General features: G+C 44.6%; 1 protein-coding gene across 3 annotated transcripts in view; it reads right to left on the bottom strand.

Moving 5' to 3' along the window:
• Positions 1 to 10,004: 10,004 nt before the first annotated feature.
• LOC131675425 (aromatic-L-amino-acid decarboxylase-like) overlaps positions 10,005 to 20,745 on the bottom strand; it is a 1,116,730-nt gene continuing 1,105,989 nt past the window's right edge. For all 3 annotated transcript variants that reach the window (XM_058954401.1, XM_058954403.1, XM_058954402.1), the window contains one exon: positions 10,005 to 10,245. In XM_058954401.1, coding sequence (XP_058810384.1) covers positions 10,107 to 10,245 — 139 coding nt within the window. In that variant the 3' untranslated portion in view covers positions 10,005 to 10,106. The remainder of the gene's footprint in view (positions 10,246 to 20,745) is intronic.

The raw sequence follows: 20,745 nt of genomic DNA, 5'->3' as shown, positions 1-20,745 counted from the left end.
TTAATATAGCAATTGTGTTGTTTTCATTGTTAATTATCTGAATTTTTGTTTGTATAATATATTCATACATTAAAGATATTTTTTTGTCTAAAAAATTATTATAAAATAAAAGAAAAGTTCGTTTTTGGTATTTCAAGTTAATAGGCTAGTTAATTCATTAGTCTTTTCAAAATGCAACAATTTTTTCCATTAAAATTTTTTTTATAATCACAGCTTTCAGAGATACAACGAATTTTATAAACAGATCAATTTTTTGTAAAACAATATGTACTTTGTAAAAAACCAGTTTAAAAACTTTCTCAAACATGAATTTTATAGCTTTTAAATTGACTGATATATCTAGTTTTTAGTCTTATCTGATAACTTCTTGCACATATACATCGCTTTCAAGTTTAAAAAAAACAACGGAAAAAATTGATTTTATTTATGATGTTACACAACCCATAAAAAAAAGAAAATCATGTATGTGTTTAATACGGTCCGAAAGCTCTACAAAAAACTTTTAAAATTATATCCCGTGGATTGCTGTAGCATGTTTTGGAGCCGAGATATAAAACTTCGAAATTTTGCTAATTTTGTTCAGTCTAGGGTGGGCAAAGATCTTCCGACGGCAGTGTATGTGCTTTTGGTTTTTAACTCATATTCCGGTGCATCAATTTGTCCGACAAGATGGACCCGAGCATTATCCACCGATTGGTTATATGGAGGACGAAAGGAGGGAAGAGGACAAAGCCCATCAGAACGCAGGTAAGAGGAAGCGCTAGATTCATTTCAACTTGTCCGCATGTAACTTTAAGAGGTCATCTTCCGAGCAGACGGGTTCAATTCCGGTGGGTGTCACGGTAAAGACCTCGAGATGTGGAACAGTCGCCGCAGATGGGGAGATGGAAGTAGTGGGCATAAGGAAGACTGTGATGGTGCCATTAGATCCACGTGGAGTGCAACCTGTTATACCAGAACAGCTAATTTTCTCGCCGGTGCAATCTGCTCTATTTCCCCAAGCAGCGAGCTCGGCTTCGCCCCCTGAGATGCTCTATTGAGTAGACGAGTCAGACATAAGGTTGGTGCGGGAAAGTTTTCTCTTGGGGCTAACTCCGATTTCATGGAATTAGGACTTGAATGTGCCAACGTTCCGTTGTTTCAACTCACAGAAAGGGACGTATTTACGTTCAGCCAGCCAAAATCTGCTTCTCACCCGTCGAGTGTGCAAAAACTGTGAGCGTCTTGATCGATTTGATCACTGCTGCCCGCGCTGTCGTGACTCTTATGCGGCTGATCTAGCTAGAGCAAAAGCGGTGGTGAAGAAAAGGGCTCACGATCAACCCCTGGAGCTGTTGAAACTCCAGAAGGCATCGGTAGAAAAGGCGGAGCCAGAGCCAGTAGTTTTTGAGTTAGTACCGGAAGTGGCTAGTCCAGAGTTATCGATCAGGGAGCGCAAGATAAAGAAGCCACGGCATAAGTGTGGAAAACGGTATAGGGATAAGCTTGGCTTGTGTTTTAGCGTCGATGGTTGCCGACGAGCAGCCGAAAAGACTCGAAGGACTTCAATAGTGAGAGAGAGCAAGAGAGAGTGCACGTACTATGCAGGTCTAGACAGGCGTGCGTGATACGATCGATAAACGTTGCATGGCATGTCACCTAAAAAGTGAGGAAGCTGCGAAAGAGTAAGTGATTGCGTGCTGGTCGATATTGTACGTTGAGCTCCCGTAGCCACTGTGAGAGATAGAAAAATCAACGAGTGCATCCCTGCAGAAAGAGGCCAATAAAAGGACGGTAACCGCACGCGATTTGAGTTTGCGTTCAGCTACCTGCGCAATACAAGGATGTCTGCCTTTTGCTGCGAGGTATGCGATTTTCACGCCTGCTGACTAACTAATAGAAAAGAAGAGGTGCCACCAACACAGTTTTGTTCGATCGCCTACTTCACCATGCTAACCAACCCGAAAGAAGATAATGTCAGGTTTTCGCTCTCTCTCTCTAATCTCATTCGCCATGGCAGACTTGTTATCGCGTTGAATTTAAATATGGTAACTCTCGGAAGCCAGGCATTCACTCGCCAGTTACCTGAGATATCTTTTGAGTTCCTAGCAGCGGATCAACAGGTTAAATGTGGACGACAAGTAGTGGACTACCAAAATGTTCATCCGTTGGGCAGTTCATATCTAATTTGTACTGGTCATGATTTTGTATTCATACGAGTTCTTTTTTGTTCTTTCTTAGAGGTAAGAGGTTTATATTGAGTTCGTCTGTTCGTTGTTAATGATAAGTAATAAGATTTTGCAGTTTAATAAACAGTGTGTGTAATTATTTGTGGACCGTTCCCCTCTTTCCTTACGACTCGAGTCGTATCGAGACATGACTTATCCGTTGTGCATTGCATCTCTTTTCGTCTCTCTCTCTCGTTTTCTATTGACGCGAAGTAATCCTGCGCTATAATAACAAATGCGCATGATATCCTTGGCCTTTATATATGTAGATTACTAATTTAGTATACACCAATAACAATAACTAATCTAGTATACACCAATAACAATAACTAATCTAGTATACTCCAATAACAAAGGATAACTTTGATGACAATGCATCTACGCACGGCGTTCACGCTAGTTTTTACCATGACAATCTCCTGCAGCCAAATTCCAGTCGAGGCAATCTGAGTTGAAGCTGTACTCGATCCATGGAGGTAATACAGTAAAGAAAACAACTTTTATTGTTTTGTTAAGAAATTTGTTAACTTCTTTACAAACATTATTATAAAAACAAATAGTATATATTAATACAACAGGCATAGGATACATAAGATCAAAGATCATTATTGTAAGACCAGTCGACTACATACATTTATTCTGTCTATAACATTTTGGGGCTCTTATTTTGTATGTGTTTATTTAATTCCATTGCTGTTTTTTCATACCGTTTCTTTGTTCTGCTTTTTCAGAATAAATATTCTGAACAGGTTAAAAAATTTGTTAATGAAATGTTTTTTAACCATACCGCTTTCACCGATTAAGCATAGTTTTAACTAAGACAACCGCATTTTCTATTAATAATTATTTCAATTTTTATCTATTATTTTCAATGCATAAATCGTTTCATAACTAAATAAACTTTATATTATCGAATATTCGCGATTTTCTAAAACCATATTAATTTGAGTTAAATATTTAATAAAATATCATTTCCTATATATTTCTCCATAAAAAGTCCACTTCTGCATATTGATTTAGAAAAATAACATACAAAGTTTGTCCAGAAAATATCGGGACCATCTTTATATCTCAACGCTGGCCTTATTCTTCATCACTGAATGAATGGTATCCTTCCAAGTAATCCACACTTAATTCAATAACATGTTTCCAGCAATGTTTCCATTTCTGGAAATAATTCTGGAACTCTCTTTTAAGTATGGTAGTGAGTGCGCTTTTCACAATATTTTCAACCGGCATTTAATCATCGAATCACAATCTTTCGAGTAGTTTTTTGAGTTTTAAAAACAGTCAAATTTAATTAATCCAGATTTAATTTAAGATTAAAAATTCTCAAATTATAGTTTTGTGGTTATTGTGTAAGGTGGAAATGACGATATCAACTAGCTCGGTTCAATCTCAACAATATATTTATTACATCCGGTACAAGGCACTTAGGTTAATCACGCTAGTAAGGTAGTAACCAGAGATTGGCATTCGCGCTCTGCAGCCATCTTGCTTAACTGAAGCCGCGAGCCAACTCCGGGGCTCGAGTCGCTGTTTGCGACGGTGATGCCGCGAGGCGTCGAGAGAAAGGGACGGAGGTGTCCCCACAGGTACTCCCCCTTTAGAGACCTTCGGGGGTTGCGAAGGGAACGATACCCGCTTGCGTAGGATCGCCGGGGTTGTCTTGGTGCTCTGCGAGTCCAGGTATGGTGGATCCGCTGGAGCTGTCAACTGGCCCTCGTGAGATGATGTTGCTCGTCGATCCTCCTGCGGCGTTGCATGCCGCGCTGGCTGCGAGGCCGTCGATGAGTCGGTTGACTGAAAGGCTGCTGGTGAATCAGCTGGCTGGTCCCCTTGCGCTGCCTGCGCCGACTGAGCTCCAGAGCAAGGGGTGGGGGTGGGGGTGGAGTCTTCGACTTCGTCCAAAAAGGCTGGCTTGAGGCCATCCGTGGAGACTGACTTCTCTGTGCCGTTAACAAGAATGACGTAAACTTTGTCACTCACACGCCTGCAGACTTTGTGCGGACCTGTGTAGGGCGGCTGAAGAGGTTTGCGCACACTGTCTACTCTGAGGAAAACGTGAGAGCAGGTCTCCATGGCTTTGTGGAAGAAGGCACGATACTTGGCGTTATGAGAGGCTGGGACTGCTCGGATGGTCTGCATCAGGCTCCTGAGCTTGTCGACGAATTCGTGTGGCTCAGCTGGAATGGAGCTGGAGACGAAGAACTCTCCCGGTAGACGCAATGTGGTACCAAACAGCATTTCAGCCGGCGAAGCTTGGAGGTCCTCCTTAAAGCAGGCACGGAGGCCTAGAAGCGTAATGGGCAGGCGCTCTGGCCAGGGAACTTGCGATTCGCACATGAGGGCAGCTTTCAGCGTCCTGTGGAGACGCTCGACTAATCCATTGGATTGGGGATGGTGTGGAGTCGTGTGAATATGCTTTGCTCCCGTTATGCGAGCAAGGGCCGTGAAAAGTCCGGCCTCGAACTGGCCTCCCTGGTCCGAGGTGATGGTCAACGGGCAGCCAAAGTTCCCGATCCAGTGCTGTGTGAGGGCCTGGGCCACAGTGTCAGCAGTGATGTCGGCCATAGGGATGGCCACTGGCCATCTGGTAAATCTGTCTATGACTGTGAGGCAGTAACGGAGGTCACCAACTCTTGGCAAGGTGATGATGTCCGTGTGTATATGCTCGAACCTGTTGCTCGGAGCATCGAAGGATTTCAGGGCGGCACGGTTGTGCCTGCTGACCTTCGACCGTTGGCAACTCTGACAAGCGCGGGCCCACTTGTGCGCATCTTTCCTGATGCCAGGCCAGGCGAACTTGTCCGACAATAGTCTTACAGTGGCACGAGCGCTCGGGTGAGCTGGCGAGTGGAGGACATCAAAGGCTTGACGTCGGAGTGACTGGGGCAAGTAGGGCCTGACCACACTGCCCTGAATGTTGCACGCTATGTCCGCGTCGTCGACGTGCAGGAATTGCAGGTTCAAGGCACCGGAGCTCAGCAGGTTTGGAAGCTCCTCGTCTCTCTCTTGCGCGACTTCAATGTCGCGGGCTCGGAGTCCGGATGGCATCTCGATGGTGCATATCCTGGAGAGGGCATCGGCGACAACATTGTCCTCGCCCTTGACGTGAAGCAGTTCGATGTTAAATTGCAGGATGTAGTCTAAATGCCTATGTTGCCGCGGCGAGGCCTTGTCTGACGCCTGCTTGCCAGCGAATACGAGCGGTTTATGATCCGTCTTGAGTAGGAAACTGCGACCCTCCAAGAAACGACGGAAATGCTTGACGGCAAGGTACGCAGCGAGCAACTCACGATCGTAAGTGCTGTACCTGCGTTCTGTCTCCGTGAGCTTCTTGGAGAAGTATGAAACCGGCCGCCACACGGAGTCCACGTGCTGCTCCAGGACAGCACCTATTGCCACATCCGATGCATCCGTTGAGAGGGCTAGTGGCGCCTTCGGCGACAGGTAGGAGGACACAGTGGCGTCACGCAGGGCCTGCTTGCTTCGTATGAAGGCTTCTTCAGCTTCCGCATTCCAGGATAGCTTCGCACGCTTGGGCTTGGGTGGCCCCTGGAGTAGATTGTCCAGCGGGGCCAGTAGGTGTGCAGTGTTGCGAATACAGCGTCGATAGTAGTTGAGCATCCCCAGGAACCTGCGCAACTCCTGGGTGTCCTTTGGCCTAGGAAATTTCTCAATATCTGATTTCTTGTGCTCTGGGGGCCGGAACCCTTCTGGCGTGAGGGTGTAGCCTAGAAAGTTGACCTCTGACTTGCCGAAGTCGCACTTGCTGAGTTTGATCGAGAGTCCGGCAGCTCGGAGAGCCTCGAAGAGCTTGCGTAGATGCAGCAAGTGCTCCTCGTGGTCCCTGGAAACGACGACTACATCGTCGATGTAAGGCTGGGCGAAGGGCAAGTCTCGCAGCAAGGAATCCATGAACCGCTGGAAGGTCTGGGTGGCATTTCTTAAGCCCAGCGGTAAGCACAGATATTCCAGCAGGCCGAAGAAGGGCGTGGCCACGGCCGTCTTCTCAATGTCTTCCTCGGCCATGGGTATCTGGTAGAATGCTTGCTCCAAATCTATCGTCGAGAAAACCTTGCCACCGTGACAGTTGTGCAGCATGTCCTCGATTACGGGAACCGGGTAGCGGTCTGGCAGAGTACTCGCGTTAAGGCGTCGGTAGTCGCCTGTTGCACGAAAGGAACCATCTGCCTTGGGGACCAAATGGAGCGGGCTGGACCACTGACTAGCCGAGGGACGCATGATGCCTCGGTCCAGGAGGTCCTTGAAGATAGACTTGGCTGCTAGCAGGCGCTCGCCATGCAGTCTGTGAGGACGTTCAGAGATTGGCGGTCCCTCCGTGTGGATTCGGTGGCTCACGGGCGCTCCGTGCAGCGTGGCTCGCGCCTTCCTTGGTTTGGTGATGTCCACGAACTCGGACAGCAGCTGGTCATACTGCTTTCTGGCGCCGAGGTCGAGTTCGTCTTGTTGAGGACTGCTCAGCAAGGCTACGGTGTGAACGTGTACCGCTCGCACTTGAGCCGACACACAGAGGGTGGTAGTCGAGTCAATCAGTTGCATGCGCTGCATGTCTACTAGGAGGCCTGCGTGCGCCAGGAAGTCGGCTCCCAGGATGGCTCCTTGAACGTCCGCTATTATGAATGGCCAGGTGTAGTCCCTCCTGAGCCCTAGGTTGAGGGTTAGCATGCAGCGGCCAAACGTCGCAATCGGCGACATGTTGGCAGCTGTGAGTTGCAGGGATTCCTTGGTCAAGAGCCGGCGCACCGCTGAGCGTGGCAGCAGGGAGACGACTGATCCGGAGTCGACAAGAAAATTCAAGCCGGAGTTCTTGTCGAGGACGTGGAGGCGGTTTTCCTTAGGCAATTCGCTGCCGTGTGCCGCCTGGACAGACGGCAGCGCCCCTAGTTTCCCGCAGGCCCCTTCCAGGCGCAGGGCTGCTGACACTTTTGAGCATCCATGCCAAAGCGGTAATGATAATAACAGTACTCGCTTGATCCAGGCGTCGGTGACTTCGAGCGAGTGTTGCTGTGGTCTCTGCTGCGACGCCGTCCTGACCGTGGCTGGTCGTTGTCATGAGTCTTCATCGCGTCCAGCAGCTGCTGCATCGTTGCCAGAAGCTGGGACATGCAGGCGCGCATGCCCGCCATCTCGGTTGCCAGTGCGGAGGCAGCTGCTTCTCGATGAGGCGACGCACCACGATGTGGCGATGCGCCGCGGTGGGGCGAAGCGCCGCGCGAGCCTCTGCCAGGCCCGAGGGCCGACACCTGGGGCGGCACGTCTGCCATCTGATCCGCTGCTTCTGCCAGGTCGTCGAGCGAGGCGTCCTTAAGCACTCGCAGGATTTTCTGTGTGGAGACCGGAAGGTAGTCCAGCCACCTGACCTTGAGCACCTCGTCGCCCACGTTGTTTCCAGCAAGGGCGCGCATATGACGCAACAGCTGTGAGGGAGTACGATTACCCACGTCCAGCTTGTTGAAGAGGGTGCGCAGGCGCTTTTCCTGTGTGTCGGAAAAACGTGACAGTATATGCGTTTTTAGGTATGCGTACTTGCCCGTGTCCGGCGCGGCGCGCAAAACGTCGAGTAGCTGCTCGACGACCTCGCTGTCCAAGGCGGCCACGACGAGGTTGTAGCGCGTGCCGTCGGCACGAACTTGATTGCAGCTGAACGCGGATTCCACCTGGTAAAACCACGCCTCTGGTGACGACTTCCAGAACGGCGGTATCTTGCAGTTATGCACCGTTTCCACGACGGCCGTGCTCTGGGCCACTTGTTGCAGAGGCGGCGGCGGCGGGTCGCCCGGTTGGCTGTTGTTTCCGCCCTCGCTGGCGTTGTCCCCACCAGCCATACTCTCAGTTCCCTTTTTCTTCTCCGTAGTACAGAGGGAAGGTCTCAATGAGGGAAGCGCTTCACGCCAACTTCTCTCAGGGGTTGACGAAGGTGTGGAGAATGGCGGCGTGGATGGCTGCGAACCGGCTACTTCTTCGGCCACGTTGCCGAATAAGAATCCACCACAATCACGTCGGGGTCACCACTGTGGTTATTGTGTAAGGTGGAAATAACGATATCAACTAGCTCGGTTCAATCTCAACAATATATTTATTACATCCGGTACAAGGCACTTAGGTTAATCACGCTAGTAAGCTAGTAACCAGAGATTGGCATTCGCGCTCTGCAGCCATCTTGCTTAACTGAAGCCGCGAGCCAACTCCGGGGCTTGAGTCGCTGTTTGCGACGGTGCTGCCGCGAGGCGTCGAGAGAAAGGGACGGAGGTGTCCCCACAGTTTTTGGTACTCTAAAACATTCTTGTAGTTTCCACACACACATACGACGATCTTGCTCGATCGCAAGCCGCACCTGCTTAATATTATCCAATGTTTTTATCATCAAAAGTCGACCAGGAAGAGAATTACTATCAACAAAAGTACGATCTCCTTTGGAACAATTATTCCATTCTTTAATTCATGTTTTGCTCATACACTTATTTTCCAAGGCCTTCTACATTATCTGAATAGTTTCCAAACTCGTTTTTCAACTTAAAAGCAAAACTTGATGCAAATTCGTTGATCTTGTTTTGCAGTTATTTTTAATAATCACAAAATTCGTCAAAAAAAAAAAGTAAAACTTTGTAAACAAAGATACGCTGTGCATGAACTATACGTCCGGGAGATGTTAGGAAGCAATCGATAGGTTCGTGAGGCTTCACTGTTGACATTCATGTCCGGTCGATTAAACACTATGGCGCAGAGATATCAAAATGAGCCCGATACTTTCCAAACAGATCTCGCATAACATTTTTATAATACTAACAACAATGTTAATAGCGGAATAAACAGCAATTGAAAAATAAATATGCTTATAATTGTCCTTTGCACTGGTGTGCTCCGAAATGTTTATTTCTGAAAAAAGAAAAAGGAATGATAAAAAGGATAAACTAAGAATTGAGCAATAATTTATATACTATTATCGGAAGAGAGTTGTATAATTCAATACGATAACCGAGCTATACTGACTGGCTCATCGCGAGTTAGGGAAATTTGATATTTGCGCTTGGAGGTAGTGTGCTTCGTTCTTGCTGACATTCACACAGGCGGAAACGTTTTACGTCTAGTTCCCGCTCGCGAATCAATTGTGATTTTTACATTGTTAACTAATTTTGCCTGCCTTTGCCACTCAATTTCATGACAATACTTTTTTAAGAGCTCTTTTACAGAGTCAGCAACAACGATACACGAATTGACGACGTTCTTATGTCGATCTTGCTTGTGTCAGTTTTATCTAGACGTAACACAATTATATAATTATTTTTAATCAATATTGAGTCTTTAAATTTGAGATGTGGATTATGTAGACGTTGATAAATAATGTGGTATTAGGATAAATTTCATTTCTAAAACAGATTTTCGACTATTTAAATGATTTATTTCATACTTTTCAAGACTATACTATTTTATAAACAAACGAAACTGTAACTTCTGAGCAAGTAAACATCCTTAAAATTGGTGATTTGATAAATGCGAATTTGAAAATACATATATAATTTTTTATTCATATAATTTTTTTCCGTAGTTTTGTATTTATGAAATAACTATATTTATGATTTTCGAACATACGAATTACTTAAAATTAGTCATCTATGATAGTTTTTAAATCAAATATCGGTTAAATCAAGAATCGGTTAAAAATCAAATAGGAGTAAAAATCTTACTGTGATAAACATTGAAGAACAATAAAAAAATAATTTAGTTCAGTAAATAATGATTAAATAATAACACAGAATTGTGACCAATTTATTGAAAATTATTTACTTTCCAATACATGAAAAGTTCAAACCTCTAAATGGTAACTCATATATCTAACTAAATTGCATATTGTTAATGGGTTGGGTATTCAGGTTAGTATTTCTCAATACATGATTTATCACGAGATGGTGAAACTGATGGTGATTGCGTAGGACTATCATTATAACTATTGCTGAGTCGACTGTCGATATTACTTGGTTTAAGCCTGACCATGGTATCCAAATGCCGAAACCTTGAAAATAATAAGTATTAGTAAATAAATTGTTTTATTTTTTAATTTCTATTTTTTAATTTTTATCATCTACAGTTGTATGTATAGTATGTTATCAGTTTATACTAAAATTAGATAGAATTTAAAGTTTTATGGCTCCATTTAGAATAGAGTGAACGAATGCACTTTTTAATGAGTGAAGTAATATAATTAATATTTCGACGGATTTTCGAAAAAAGAAATAGTATTTTTTGCAGTACAAAAACTAAACGTTTTTGTTTTTTTTTTTCAACTTACAAAAAAAATGTAACTTTTGAGTCACTCAGATCTTTAAAAAGCTTGAACAAAAAAAATGCATATTTGTGCCTTCTTTAACCCATTAACGTCCAAAATGTCGAAATTTCTTGCACGTTTTCAAAGTGATTTTTTCCTATGTAATTGGCGTTGAAAAAATTCTTGAACCACATATTCTGATGTAAAATTGCATGCTCTTTCAGAATCCGTTGTCAAAATCATGATAAAACTCACAGGAAAAGAGATATGCTCGATTGAAATATAAAAAACACCTAAATTTTCGAAAAAAAAAATTTTTAGGATTTTTTTTCGAAGTGTTACGGTGAAGATATCACCTTGCGACCGTGATCAAAGGTGATCATGGAATTTGAAGTTTAACAGGGAATTTTTTTGTTTACCTTGAACCATCGCTTCTTTACAAAATGGCGGAAAAAACGAATTTTTTTTTTTTCAATCTTCATCAACTTTTTTCTCAAAATCTATGGTCTTTAGAGAAAAATTCATAAAAACAAAAATGTCTCAGAATCACTCGAGGAACATTCTCAAATTTTTTCAGAATTTTTTGAGACAATTTTTGATTTTCCGGGAAACTTGGGAAATGGGATTTTCAAAAATGTCTCAAAAAATTCTGAAAAAATTTGACAATATTCCTCAAGCGATTCTAAGGCATTTTTGTTCTTATGAATTTTTTTCTAAAGTCCATAGATTTTAAGAAAAAAATTGATGAAGATTGAAAAAAAAAAATTCGTTTTTTCCGCCATTTTGTAAAGAAGCGATGGTTCAAGGTAAACAAAAAAATTCCCTGTTAAACTTCAAATCCCATGATCACCTTTGATCACGGTCGCAAGGTGATATCTTCACCGTAACACTTCGAAAAAAAATCCTAAAAATTTTTTTTTTTCGAAAATTTAAGTGTTTTTTATATTTCAATCGAGTATATCTCTTTTCCTGTGAGTTTTATCATGATTTTGGCAACGGATTCTGAAAGAGCATGCAATTTTACATCAGAATATGTGGTTCAAGAATTTTTTCAACGCCAATTACATAGGAAAAAATCACTTTGAAAACGTGCAAGAAATTTTGACATTTTGGACGTTAATGGGTTAAAATGAGTTGTGGCGATACCACCACAATTGCACCATCACCGGTGCCCAACAGGCGGTCACACACGTACACGGAAAGAACTTTTGCCTTCTACGCTATAACGTGGTAGATATTTGCCCGCGTTATTTCGCGAGAGATCAATAAATATTTTATACAGCTCGATGCGGGCGTACGAGAACCACATGAGACTATGCCCGGATACTTAGTTACGCCTTAAGGCCCGCGGGAGCGTCGTGGGTTCAGCAGCTAGTCTTCAAGTTAATTTACCGACGGGAAAAGCGTGGAAAGTTGTAGAGTCAGGTGTAAATAAGAAAATGGGTTGCATAAAATAAATGATATTTATACAGCTTGTAAGTTTACATAGAAAGCAGCGCGGCGATAAAGAGAGAGAGAATAACTAGCTAGCGGGAGAGAGACAAGGTACACAAGTAGGTACTTACAAATGCGCACGAGGCCACGGATGAGCCTTATCAAATGCTTGAATACAGGGGGACGATTGGCTAGCTTGCACCGGAATAGTCCCACACACTAACTTGCAACACTGTGCACTATTTACGGTGGGAAGTCTCTCCTTTCTACTGCCGCTGGGCCAAATCAGAACGTTTCTATGAAGATGAGTAATATCTCGACTTCTTTTTGAAAGCCGGCCGGCAGGAGCACGTGTGTTTTTGGCCGCGATTCTCAAGCTAATGTCGCGGGAGCGTTCCCCACTCTCTCTCCCCTACTCTGTCGAGCCTAAGTCGGTTCCTGTCGCGCGGCCGTCTCTCTCTCGCACGTCAGCGCGCCTTCGGTTTGGATCGGCACGAGCTTATCCTTCCTCTCGCTAGTTCGCGTTGCAAATTAAGTATTCTCTCTCTCTCGTACCTCATACTCTATTGTCTGCTGCGGCAGCCACTTCTAGGCTTTGTACATAAAATTACATAAATTAATATAAATATAAGTATATAAGTATATATATATAAGAGTGGTTGTTTGAGAGAGAGAGATATAACGAGTGGTTTATCACACGTTATAACGCATATACTCAGCCGTTTGCGAACAAGCGGACAGAGCTGGGCAATATTACAAACTCCCGTTTTGACGTAGCATAGTATACCGAGCCACGGTATCTGGGTGTTTGCGCCCTCACACCTTGTAATAGAATCCTAGGGGATTGCCCTTCGACTTCCCCCTTGAGGGTGGCTGTGCTACTCGAAGGGTAAGGCTACCTCGTGGTAATCTACTGCCGCGAGGAGTACTGACGATTGTCACCGAATGTACGACCATGGAAGTGGGTGCGCTCTCGTAGCTAGGCGCAACTTTTACTGCGAGCTGTGTGACAACCGGTCCTTTCCTTTGTAAAGGAGAATCTCGACTAGGCCGATTTCGTCCGTCTGGCTCTCGCAAATATCCGTGCACCGCGCCAAGCTGAGAGTGTGTGCGTGTGGTACACACACTCATGCTTGGATTTTTGTTTACGAGGTGCTGTAAACGGACTGAGATGACGGCTGCAGCGATGGAGATGGCGCAGAAGAAAGGAGAGAGAGAGCGCTCGAATTGCGGATGATCGCGGAAAAATTGGGGAGTCTCTGTTAGGCTATAAGCAAAGAAAGTCGCGCACGCGGATTAAACGAGGTATTTTATAAAATTTGAATTTGTTTATTCAGTAATAATACTAGTGCGGTACATTGCCTGTTCGCGGTGTAATTAACCGAATTCACTGTTACGAGCAAGTGCTAGTGGGAAACTGAGACATTTTTTTTTTAATTTTTAATTTCAATTATTTGTTTATTGACGTTTATTTTGCCTTTTCGTTTTTATATTATGTTATGTCGTTGACCCACTAAGCTTAGGTCACGCTGAAGCCCGGAGCTAGTAAAACGGGCGGAAGCTAAGTTGTTTTTGTTTTTCTCGTGAGATTAGTAAGAGCTAAATTAAATAAGTACGTTAAGTACACAGCGATGGGTCGAGCCTGGTGTTTTGACTAATGTGTTCATTGTGTGTGTTGAGTGATTTTAGAATCTCCGCTCTTGGCTGTTGTGACTATTAATCCGATCGGACGAAGGTTGGATGTGTTTACTTGTTAAGTAGCGATTAAGACCTTGTGTTGCGAGTTCATACCAGTCATCGCTGTGAAGAAACACAAATTAGGCACGTTGAACCGCTTGATTAAACAATAAATCTCGGGTCGTTCACCTGGTTGCGCCGGAGTAGTGAATGTTGAGATGTCGTGGGCAAGATCATCGAAACGGCTGAGAGTGACTGAGTCGCAACTGCGGCTGGAAACTTTTAGGCGACAGGTAATGAATATACCTGCTATTAGAGAGCTATGGGGGCGCATTCAAGAAATGCAGTTCCAGGAATGATTAATGCAGATGATTGCTTAAGGTTTAGATTCCGATGGCACAATCGCAATTGTGCAGGACAAGGCGCTTAGCGCATTTTTATTTAGCGCACGTTATGAGTCGGCACCACCGGTCGGAATGGAGAATTTTCTGGCAGACGAAATCCTGACTGCATTTGATGCGACTATCGTATTAGCGGCACAGACGGGATCGCTGTGGGAAACCCTAGATGTGGCTGTGCGTACAGTGGTAAATACGCGGTGCACACCCGTCAAGGACACGCAGTATGGCTATGCGGGGTTGTCGGAGGCGCGAGCTTGCGTCACCAATGGCATTGTTGCAGGGCAGGATTCGCGCGAAGCAGGTCCTAGGGCACTGCTAGATTTTGCCGATGCACAAACAACGATCGTGCGAGCGCATGTGGAGCAGCGACCGACGAGTTTCCATGGAGTAGGAGCCATCGTTTTGGCGCGACGACCGCGTGAGAAAGTTTATGACGCGCTTTTCCACCGTACTCAAGGCGAGGGTGAATCGTTGGGCGAATATCTTCCAGCCTTTTTATATATCGCGGGCAAGTTGAAATCAAGGCTCTTGAAACGTAGGTAGCTTGAGTTAATCAAGCAGAATTTGTACCCGAAGCTGCGCAAGTTCATCAGGACGAGGAAAATAAGGACTTTGGCAGAGCTTCGTGATTGAGACGAGAAAAACGAGCGTCAACGTCATATGGACGATCGCTATCGATCACCGCCGAAGTCGCTGATGCCGGAAGTCGCGTACCGAGGAATTGCGCCGAACGAGACCGCGAAAATTGGTAATAAAAACGCGAATTTCACGGTAAGAGGGGCGTTCGCGTCGGTGCAAGCTGCGAGTAAACAGGAGCAGTAGAAAGAGAAGGCCAAATCAAAAACCACAGCGAAAAAGAAAGCTGAGTGCTCGGGCGGAGGGAGTCCGAAACCGCGGGAGATGTTATCAGATCCATCGTCTAGGAAGGTGGTAGCTCCGCTGTTACGGCTGCTACGCTCGCAGAATGGTGCGTCAACTGGGGGCACTGGCACTGCAGCGAATGACGCAGCAAGCCATGAAATTTTCCAGGGCACATGCCATGAATGCGGGGGGGGGGGGCGAAAGCATCGGAAAGTCGAGTGTCCAAGTTCGAACAGTGTAAAAAGAGCGCAGGGTGGACTGGGTGCGTCGGCGGTTGCGGGCGCGAGTGGTAGCACGGGTTCTGGCCAGGTTGCGAGGTGCGGCCAAGGCGGAGGCCCGGTACGCTGCTATAAATGCCAGCAGTCAGGTCTCTATGCAAATAGTTGTATCTTGGGTGATCGAAGAGCGTAGAAGTGTTAGGGCTGCGGAAGGGCGGATAGAACACTGGAAACGTGTTCTGAATGCCAGATCTGGATTAAGTTGATGGAAAACTCCAACGCGAGATCCGGATGCCCGAAGGGTTTCGCTTTATGAGGCTGTTTTATGACAAACGCGCACAGGACCGGAAACATATAGCGACGCGATAGGGTGAGCAGCAAAAAGACGTGGACTCGAGTGATGCGCAGGCGACTGCTTTAACACTCTTTGGACTCGCGGGGCGCGGGACTGACTGTTGGAGGATAGAGTTTGATTGGGTCGAATTCAACAGGCAATGGCGGATACTACGTGAAATGATTCCTGAATGCGAACGTGTGGAACACGAGCAACAGACTGGGGAGAAGCAAGCAGCGTAGAAATAAATGGTGGACTAAGGAGACGCCCAGAAGTGTCCAACGGTTGGGCGCGGGTCGATTGGGGAGAATCTGACGATAACGTCAGTAGCAAACAAAGGTGATGAAAGCTCAGGTATAGCTGCAGATACCACGTAGTCGTTCAGCGGCACTGGAAAGAACGTGGCGCGCACGTTAACAGCTTGGACAGCGAGACCGTTTCAGCGTCACATGACCTTGAAGATGAACGTCCTTGGTAGTATAGACGAGATGTCGTCGCAATGCGCCACCTCGTCGAGAGAGTTCAGGTACTGAGCGGCGCGGTAGCAGTTGGGACAACGCTGAGTGAGTCCTTGGTAGGTCGGTTGGATGGTAAGATGAGTTGAGATATGATGAGTCGGTGGGTAGGTCGACTAACGAAATGCCGGAGAACGGTCAGAATGTCTCGCGCTTATGCATACGAATGTGCGTGGGCGAGACGAAAGCGGACACGGTGAAAAACCGCGCATTACTTGTTATTCACACTGTGGGTAGGCCATACAGTGCGCTATATGATTCGGGAGTGATAGTGACGATTGTAGGTTCGCGCGTACTCCGCGAGTTTGCGGACCGCATTGAACTATGCGATGTGTCGTTTGATTTTGCGGATGCGAAAACGAAAATCGTGGGAAAACTCTGTCTAAAAATAAAGATCGACGGAGTATCGCAGGAAATCGTGACGCGAGTCGTGGAGGTGTCGATGCAATACGAGATGATAATTGGTATGGACATGATTATTGATTCGCTATCGGCACGGAATACGTAGAAGGGCGCTGGCCTATCAAAAATTGTCCTTGGTATTCATTTGCGGAACTAAAGTATTAGAGGGTCGAATTTTCGAGCGACCTAGCATCCGCACGCGCTAGCGTTAGAGCTGAAGTTGCTGGACTTTCCAAGCTGCAACCGTCGCAGCGTGAGACCATAGAGCAGCTCGTACAGCGAGTGGTATCTGCGAAGTCCCCTGCATGCACGCATTTGTTCCGGTACGAAATAGATGTGCAGGGCGCGATACCAATAAAGACTCCATTGCGGCGCTATTCGCCGAGTAATGGATTTTATGTGCTGCAAAACGAGAAAGTCGCTGTAGTGTGGATTGATTCGTAAATTGACGAGCGACTGGAGCAGCGCGCCGGTTATTGTTAGGAAACAGGATGGAACGAACCGAACGTGCATAAATTTGAGACCGGTGAACAAGGCGACGAAGATAGACTCATACCCAACGCCAAGTATCAACTCAGTTTTCGATCGACTACGTGGAGCACGTTATATTTCGAAAATTGACCTAAAAAACGCGTACTTGCAGGTACCGTTGTGTGAGGAAAACAAGAAATATATGGTATTCGCGGTTTCGGGATTGGGGTTGTTTGAGTGCAATTTATGATCTTTAGATTAGTTAATGCACGAGCAATATTTATGCGTCTAATGGATGCGCTTTTCGGTCCCGAATTCGAGCCGTTCGTATTTAAATACCTGGATAATGTCATAGTGGTTATAGAGATTTTCGACGATCATATAGTTTGACTTGATCGGGCGTTGCGCCGGTTCCTCGCTGGTAATGGACGCAGAAATGAACGTCGGCGTGGCGCGGATGCGCGAGGTAGGCGTGGCCAGGGTGAGGCATTTCCCGAGACGGGGGTTCAATAACGAGGTGGCGATGTTGGAGATGAAGACGAAAATTATATCTGTTGAGACGCTACCTCTTTCCGTGGGGGCGAGTTCGCCATGCATGTGGGAGGGTCAAGAGGTAATTTTGCTCCTGGTGATGGCGGTGATTCAGCGGGGTGTGCCGACTCTAGAGAGGCGCGAGGAACTGCTGAGGAGGTTTGGTCCGATAGTTAATGAAATAATCACACCGGACGATCTGTTGCCTCAGCGCTTTTTGCGTTTCACTACGGCAGCTGACCCATCTCCGGCGGAGCGCTCGTTGCCCTCTGTCCATTTACCTCAGAGCACGACGTGGCGTGCACAGATCAGGTGGTGCGATCTTAGCCGAATTGGCAAAGCTAACGCCAGGCCAGCGTGAGGAGGTTACCAACACGGAGCGCCAGGCGCGCGAGCTTGCTGCTTGGGCTATATATCACTAGGCGATTCAGCAGAACACGCAGAACGGTTGAAGTACCAGAACCTTGTTATTGTTTTGTAGCAACAATTATTTGTTTTATTATTATAATTTTCTTTTCTTTGTTTTTTTATTGTTTCATGTCACTTGGTCCGAGCGAGGGGAGTTGCTTGGGGTAATCCGCTGGTTCCTTCGGCTTCCGCGGCTTAGCGGGAGGCTGTGACAGGGCGAACAGCAATAATCGCCGGCTCTATATGCGGAATTCTCCTCACACGGACGCAGCGACCAGGCATGGCTGTGGCAACATGGTACCCACGCTTGGTTTGTTACAGGGCTTGGATGTGAGCGCGACTGAAGAAAGGGGGTTCGAGATGAGGTCGAGAGCGAGAAGAGCGGAGAGAGAGAGAAAAGGAAAGCAGCTAATTAGCGGAGATAGGGGATGAATCGGAGAATTCTTAAGCGAGAGAATTGGGATTCGAGAGAGAAAGTCACAGGGAGAGCTGAAAGAAAGCCAGAGGAAGGATACAGCCAAACCCAGTAAGAGAGTCCGACAGAAGATTTACAAAAATTCATAACAATTTTTTGTTTTTCATTTTGTGAATTTTTAATTACGAGAAATATTTTCAACTTCTTTTTAGATCGATCGAATAATAATCATCGAGGTTAGAGCAGATTGTAGACAATTATCGTATTTTGAATATGGGAAAACACGGTAAACAACCGGTTGAAAACCATCACGACGCTGAAGCCCCTTAAGATTCACTGTGCGTTCTTTCATTGACTTATTTGCTTCTAATCAATTTGAATGTTTTTTTTTCTAAATTTGATATAGTGGATCTTGAAGACTGGAAATATAAGTTTTCGTTTCATTCACAAAAGTTTAGTACATTTTAGTTACAGTTTAGTACATATAAAAAAATATTGAAAAATTATACGAAAAGTGTATTATAATTCAATTATTTCAGACTGAATATATTTTTAATCAACTGTATTTACGTAATCAACCCCAATTCAACCAAATGTCTAGTCCGATTTTTGAATCAAATTATTTACAGTTATAAAAGCAAACGAATACATATAAAAAGTATTTAAAAATTATACTAAAATTTTATTATAATTCATTTGTTTGATAATGAAATGTAACGTTTGATTCTATCTTACGTTAGTAAAGTAAATAGTTCGGACTCTTATTGTTTTATTTGTAATCGCGTTTCCAAGAGTAAGCAAAAAGTTGACACGTAAATACAGTATAAGAATTGATATTTCAATAATCACCGAATAGCAAACACAATATTCGCTGTTTCGATGAATCGTTTTGAAATACAAATGAGTATAGTTGCATCTATCGGGGAGAAGCCCGACAGCTTCGCAACAAACACTCAATCCTATTTCTTAGCAGTTCATGATTTTATAGAGAGGAGATATTCTGAGGCTACTTTGAGAAATTGGCTCCTTTCTACACTTGGTAGCCCCTACAATGCTATTTATGATATTAGCATAAGCTTTGTACAGGTTTCGTCGCAAAATGGCTCGATCAAAATTGAAATTTAATGATTTAAAAAATCAAGTATGGAATAACAAATTTTTCAACATAGATCGTTTTTCGAGGAAAAATCGCCTTTTGAAGTTATAAATGATATAATTTTTATATTCAAATAACACAAAATTTACAATAAATTTACGGAAAATTTTTATATCAAAAAATCGCTTGTGATGAGTGGAACATAATTCAAAATAACAATGATTAACTTAACAATCCAATTTTGAATAATAATTAAAAAATGAATTTGTAAATTTCTCTTTGAGCCATTATAAAATCAGCAAATGGGTAACAATCGTTATCATTAATTTTTTAGATATTGTGACGGTAAACGTCAAATTAGCGCTAATTGCCTAACCTAGTGGCTGCCTGCGGGGGCAGCACTTACCGGTAGACGAAAAATGTAACGACGGAATTCGGCACGCGAGCAGATGGAACGCGCGCGATTGAAAACGAACCAGTGGAGATCCAGCTACCGGTACGGAAGCCACGAAAGTTAAGGTTCGCGACCTAATTGCCCGTGCGTGTCCCAGAGTCCTGAGTAATTGTCATCGAGCTACACGGCGTGCAGACCTGAGCCAGCTGAAGAGCATCGTTACCTGCGGCATCGAGAGTATGTGTGTGTGAGGTTTCGCGCAGTGGTTTCGCCATCGACGGCGAAACCACTGCGCGCGAATTCGCGATCCGGGGCAAAAGGAACAAACAGATTTTCCGGCAGTGAGAATTGTTCTCTTCGTCTTCGTGCGTCTGCAAAATAAAGGTAAGCTGGCCAGCTTAATCTCGCGACCGCGACTGCATGCGTGATAACTAATTTTCCGTACTCGAAGCGAAGCGTGCATGTAATCGATCCGACACTGTATATTGTCGTCGTGCGAGCGCTATCGTAAACATAAACACGCGGGCCAGTGTTAGTGTAATATTTAATAATAATTAAATCGTTCTCTCTTGCTCTCCGACTTCCTTATTTGATATAGGTGATTACGAGCGTATTTACGCGATCGCCTCAATAAAAATAATTAAACGGTAAGCAGCCCCGTTACAATATATACAGTCGAATCGCTATCTAGCAACGCAAATTTAATTGCTTAAATAAATTATAAATTTTTTATTTATTGATAACTCAGTCAATAATTAGTTATCAAAGTGTCAAATTCTTGCTTCTCTGTTTCAATCCGTTACGAACGCAATTGCATATTCGAATTTGCAATATAATTATTTGTTGCAAAATAACTAACACGATTAACTTTTAAATTAAATTAAACTAACAAATACATATTTAATGACTACAATAACATGAAATTCAAGATCAGCGCATCAAAATTGACTAAAAATGCTTTTGTTCATTAGAAAAAAATTTACAATTGTCGATTTTGCATTGTAAACAATAATTTTCTCACGCTCGTAACGTCGCGCTCCTTATATGGTCTTGTTTTTGCCGAATTGCCCCAACATATTTATATGTATATG

The sequence above is a fragment of the Phymastichus coffea genome, unplaced genomic scaffold (assembly GCF_024137745.1).
Source record: "Phymastichus coffea isolate CEN01 unplaced genomic scaffold, Cenicafe_Pcof_1.1 PCOF00021, whole genome shotgun sequence".
Classification (NCBI taxonomy): Eukaryota; Metazoa; Arthropoda; class Insecta; order Hymenoptera; family Eulophidae; genus Phymastichus; species Phymastichus coffea.
The sequence above is the reverse complement of the archived record's forward strand: the minus strand, read 5'-3'. Positions and strand labels throughout refer to the sequence as shown.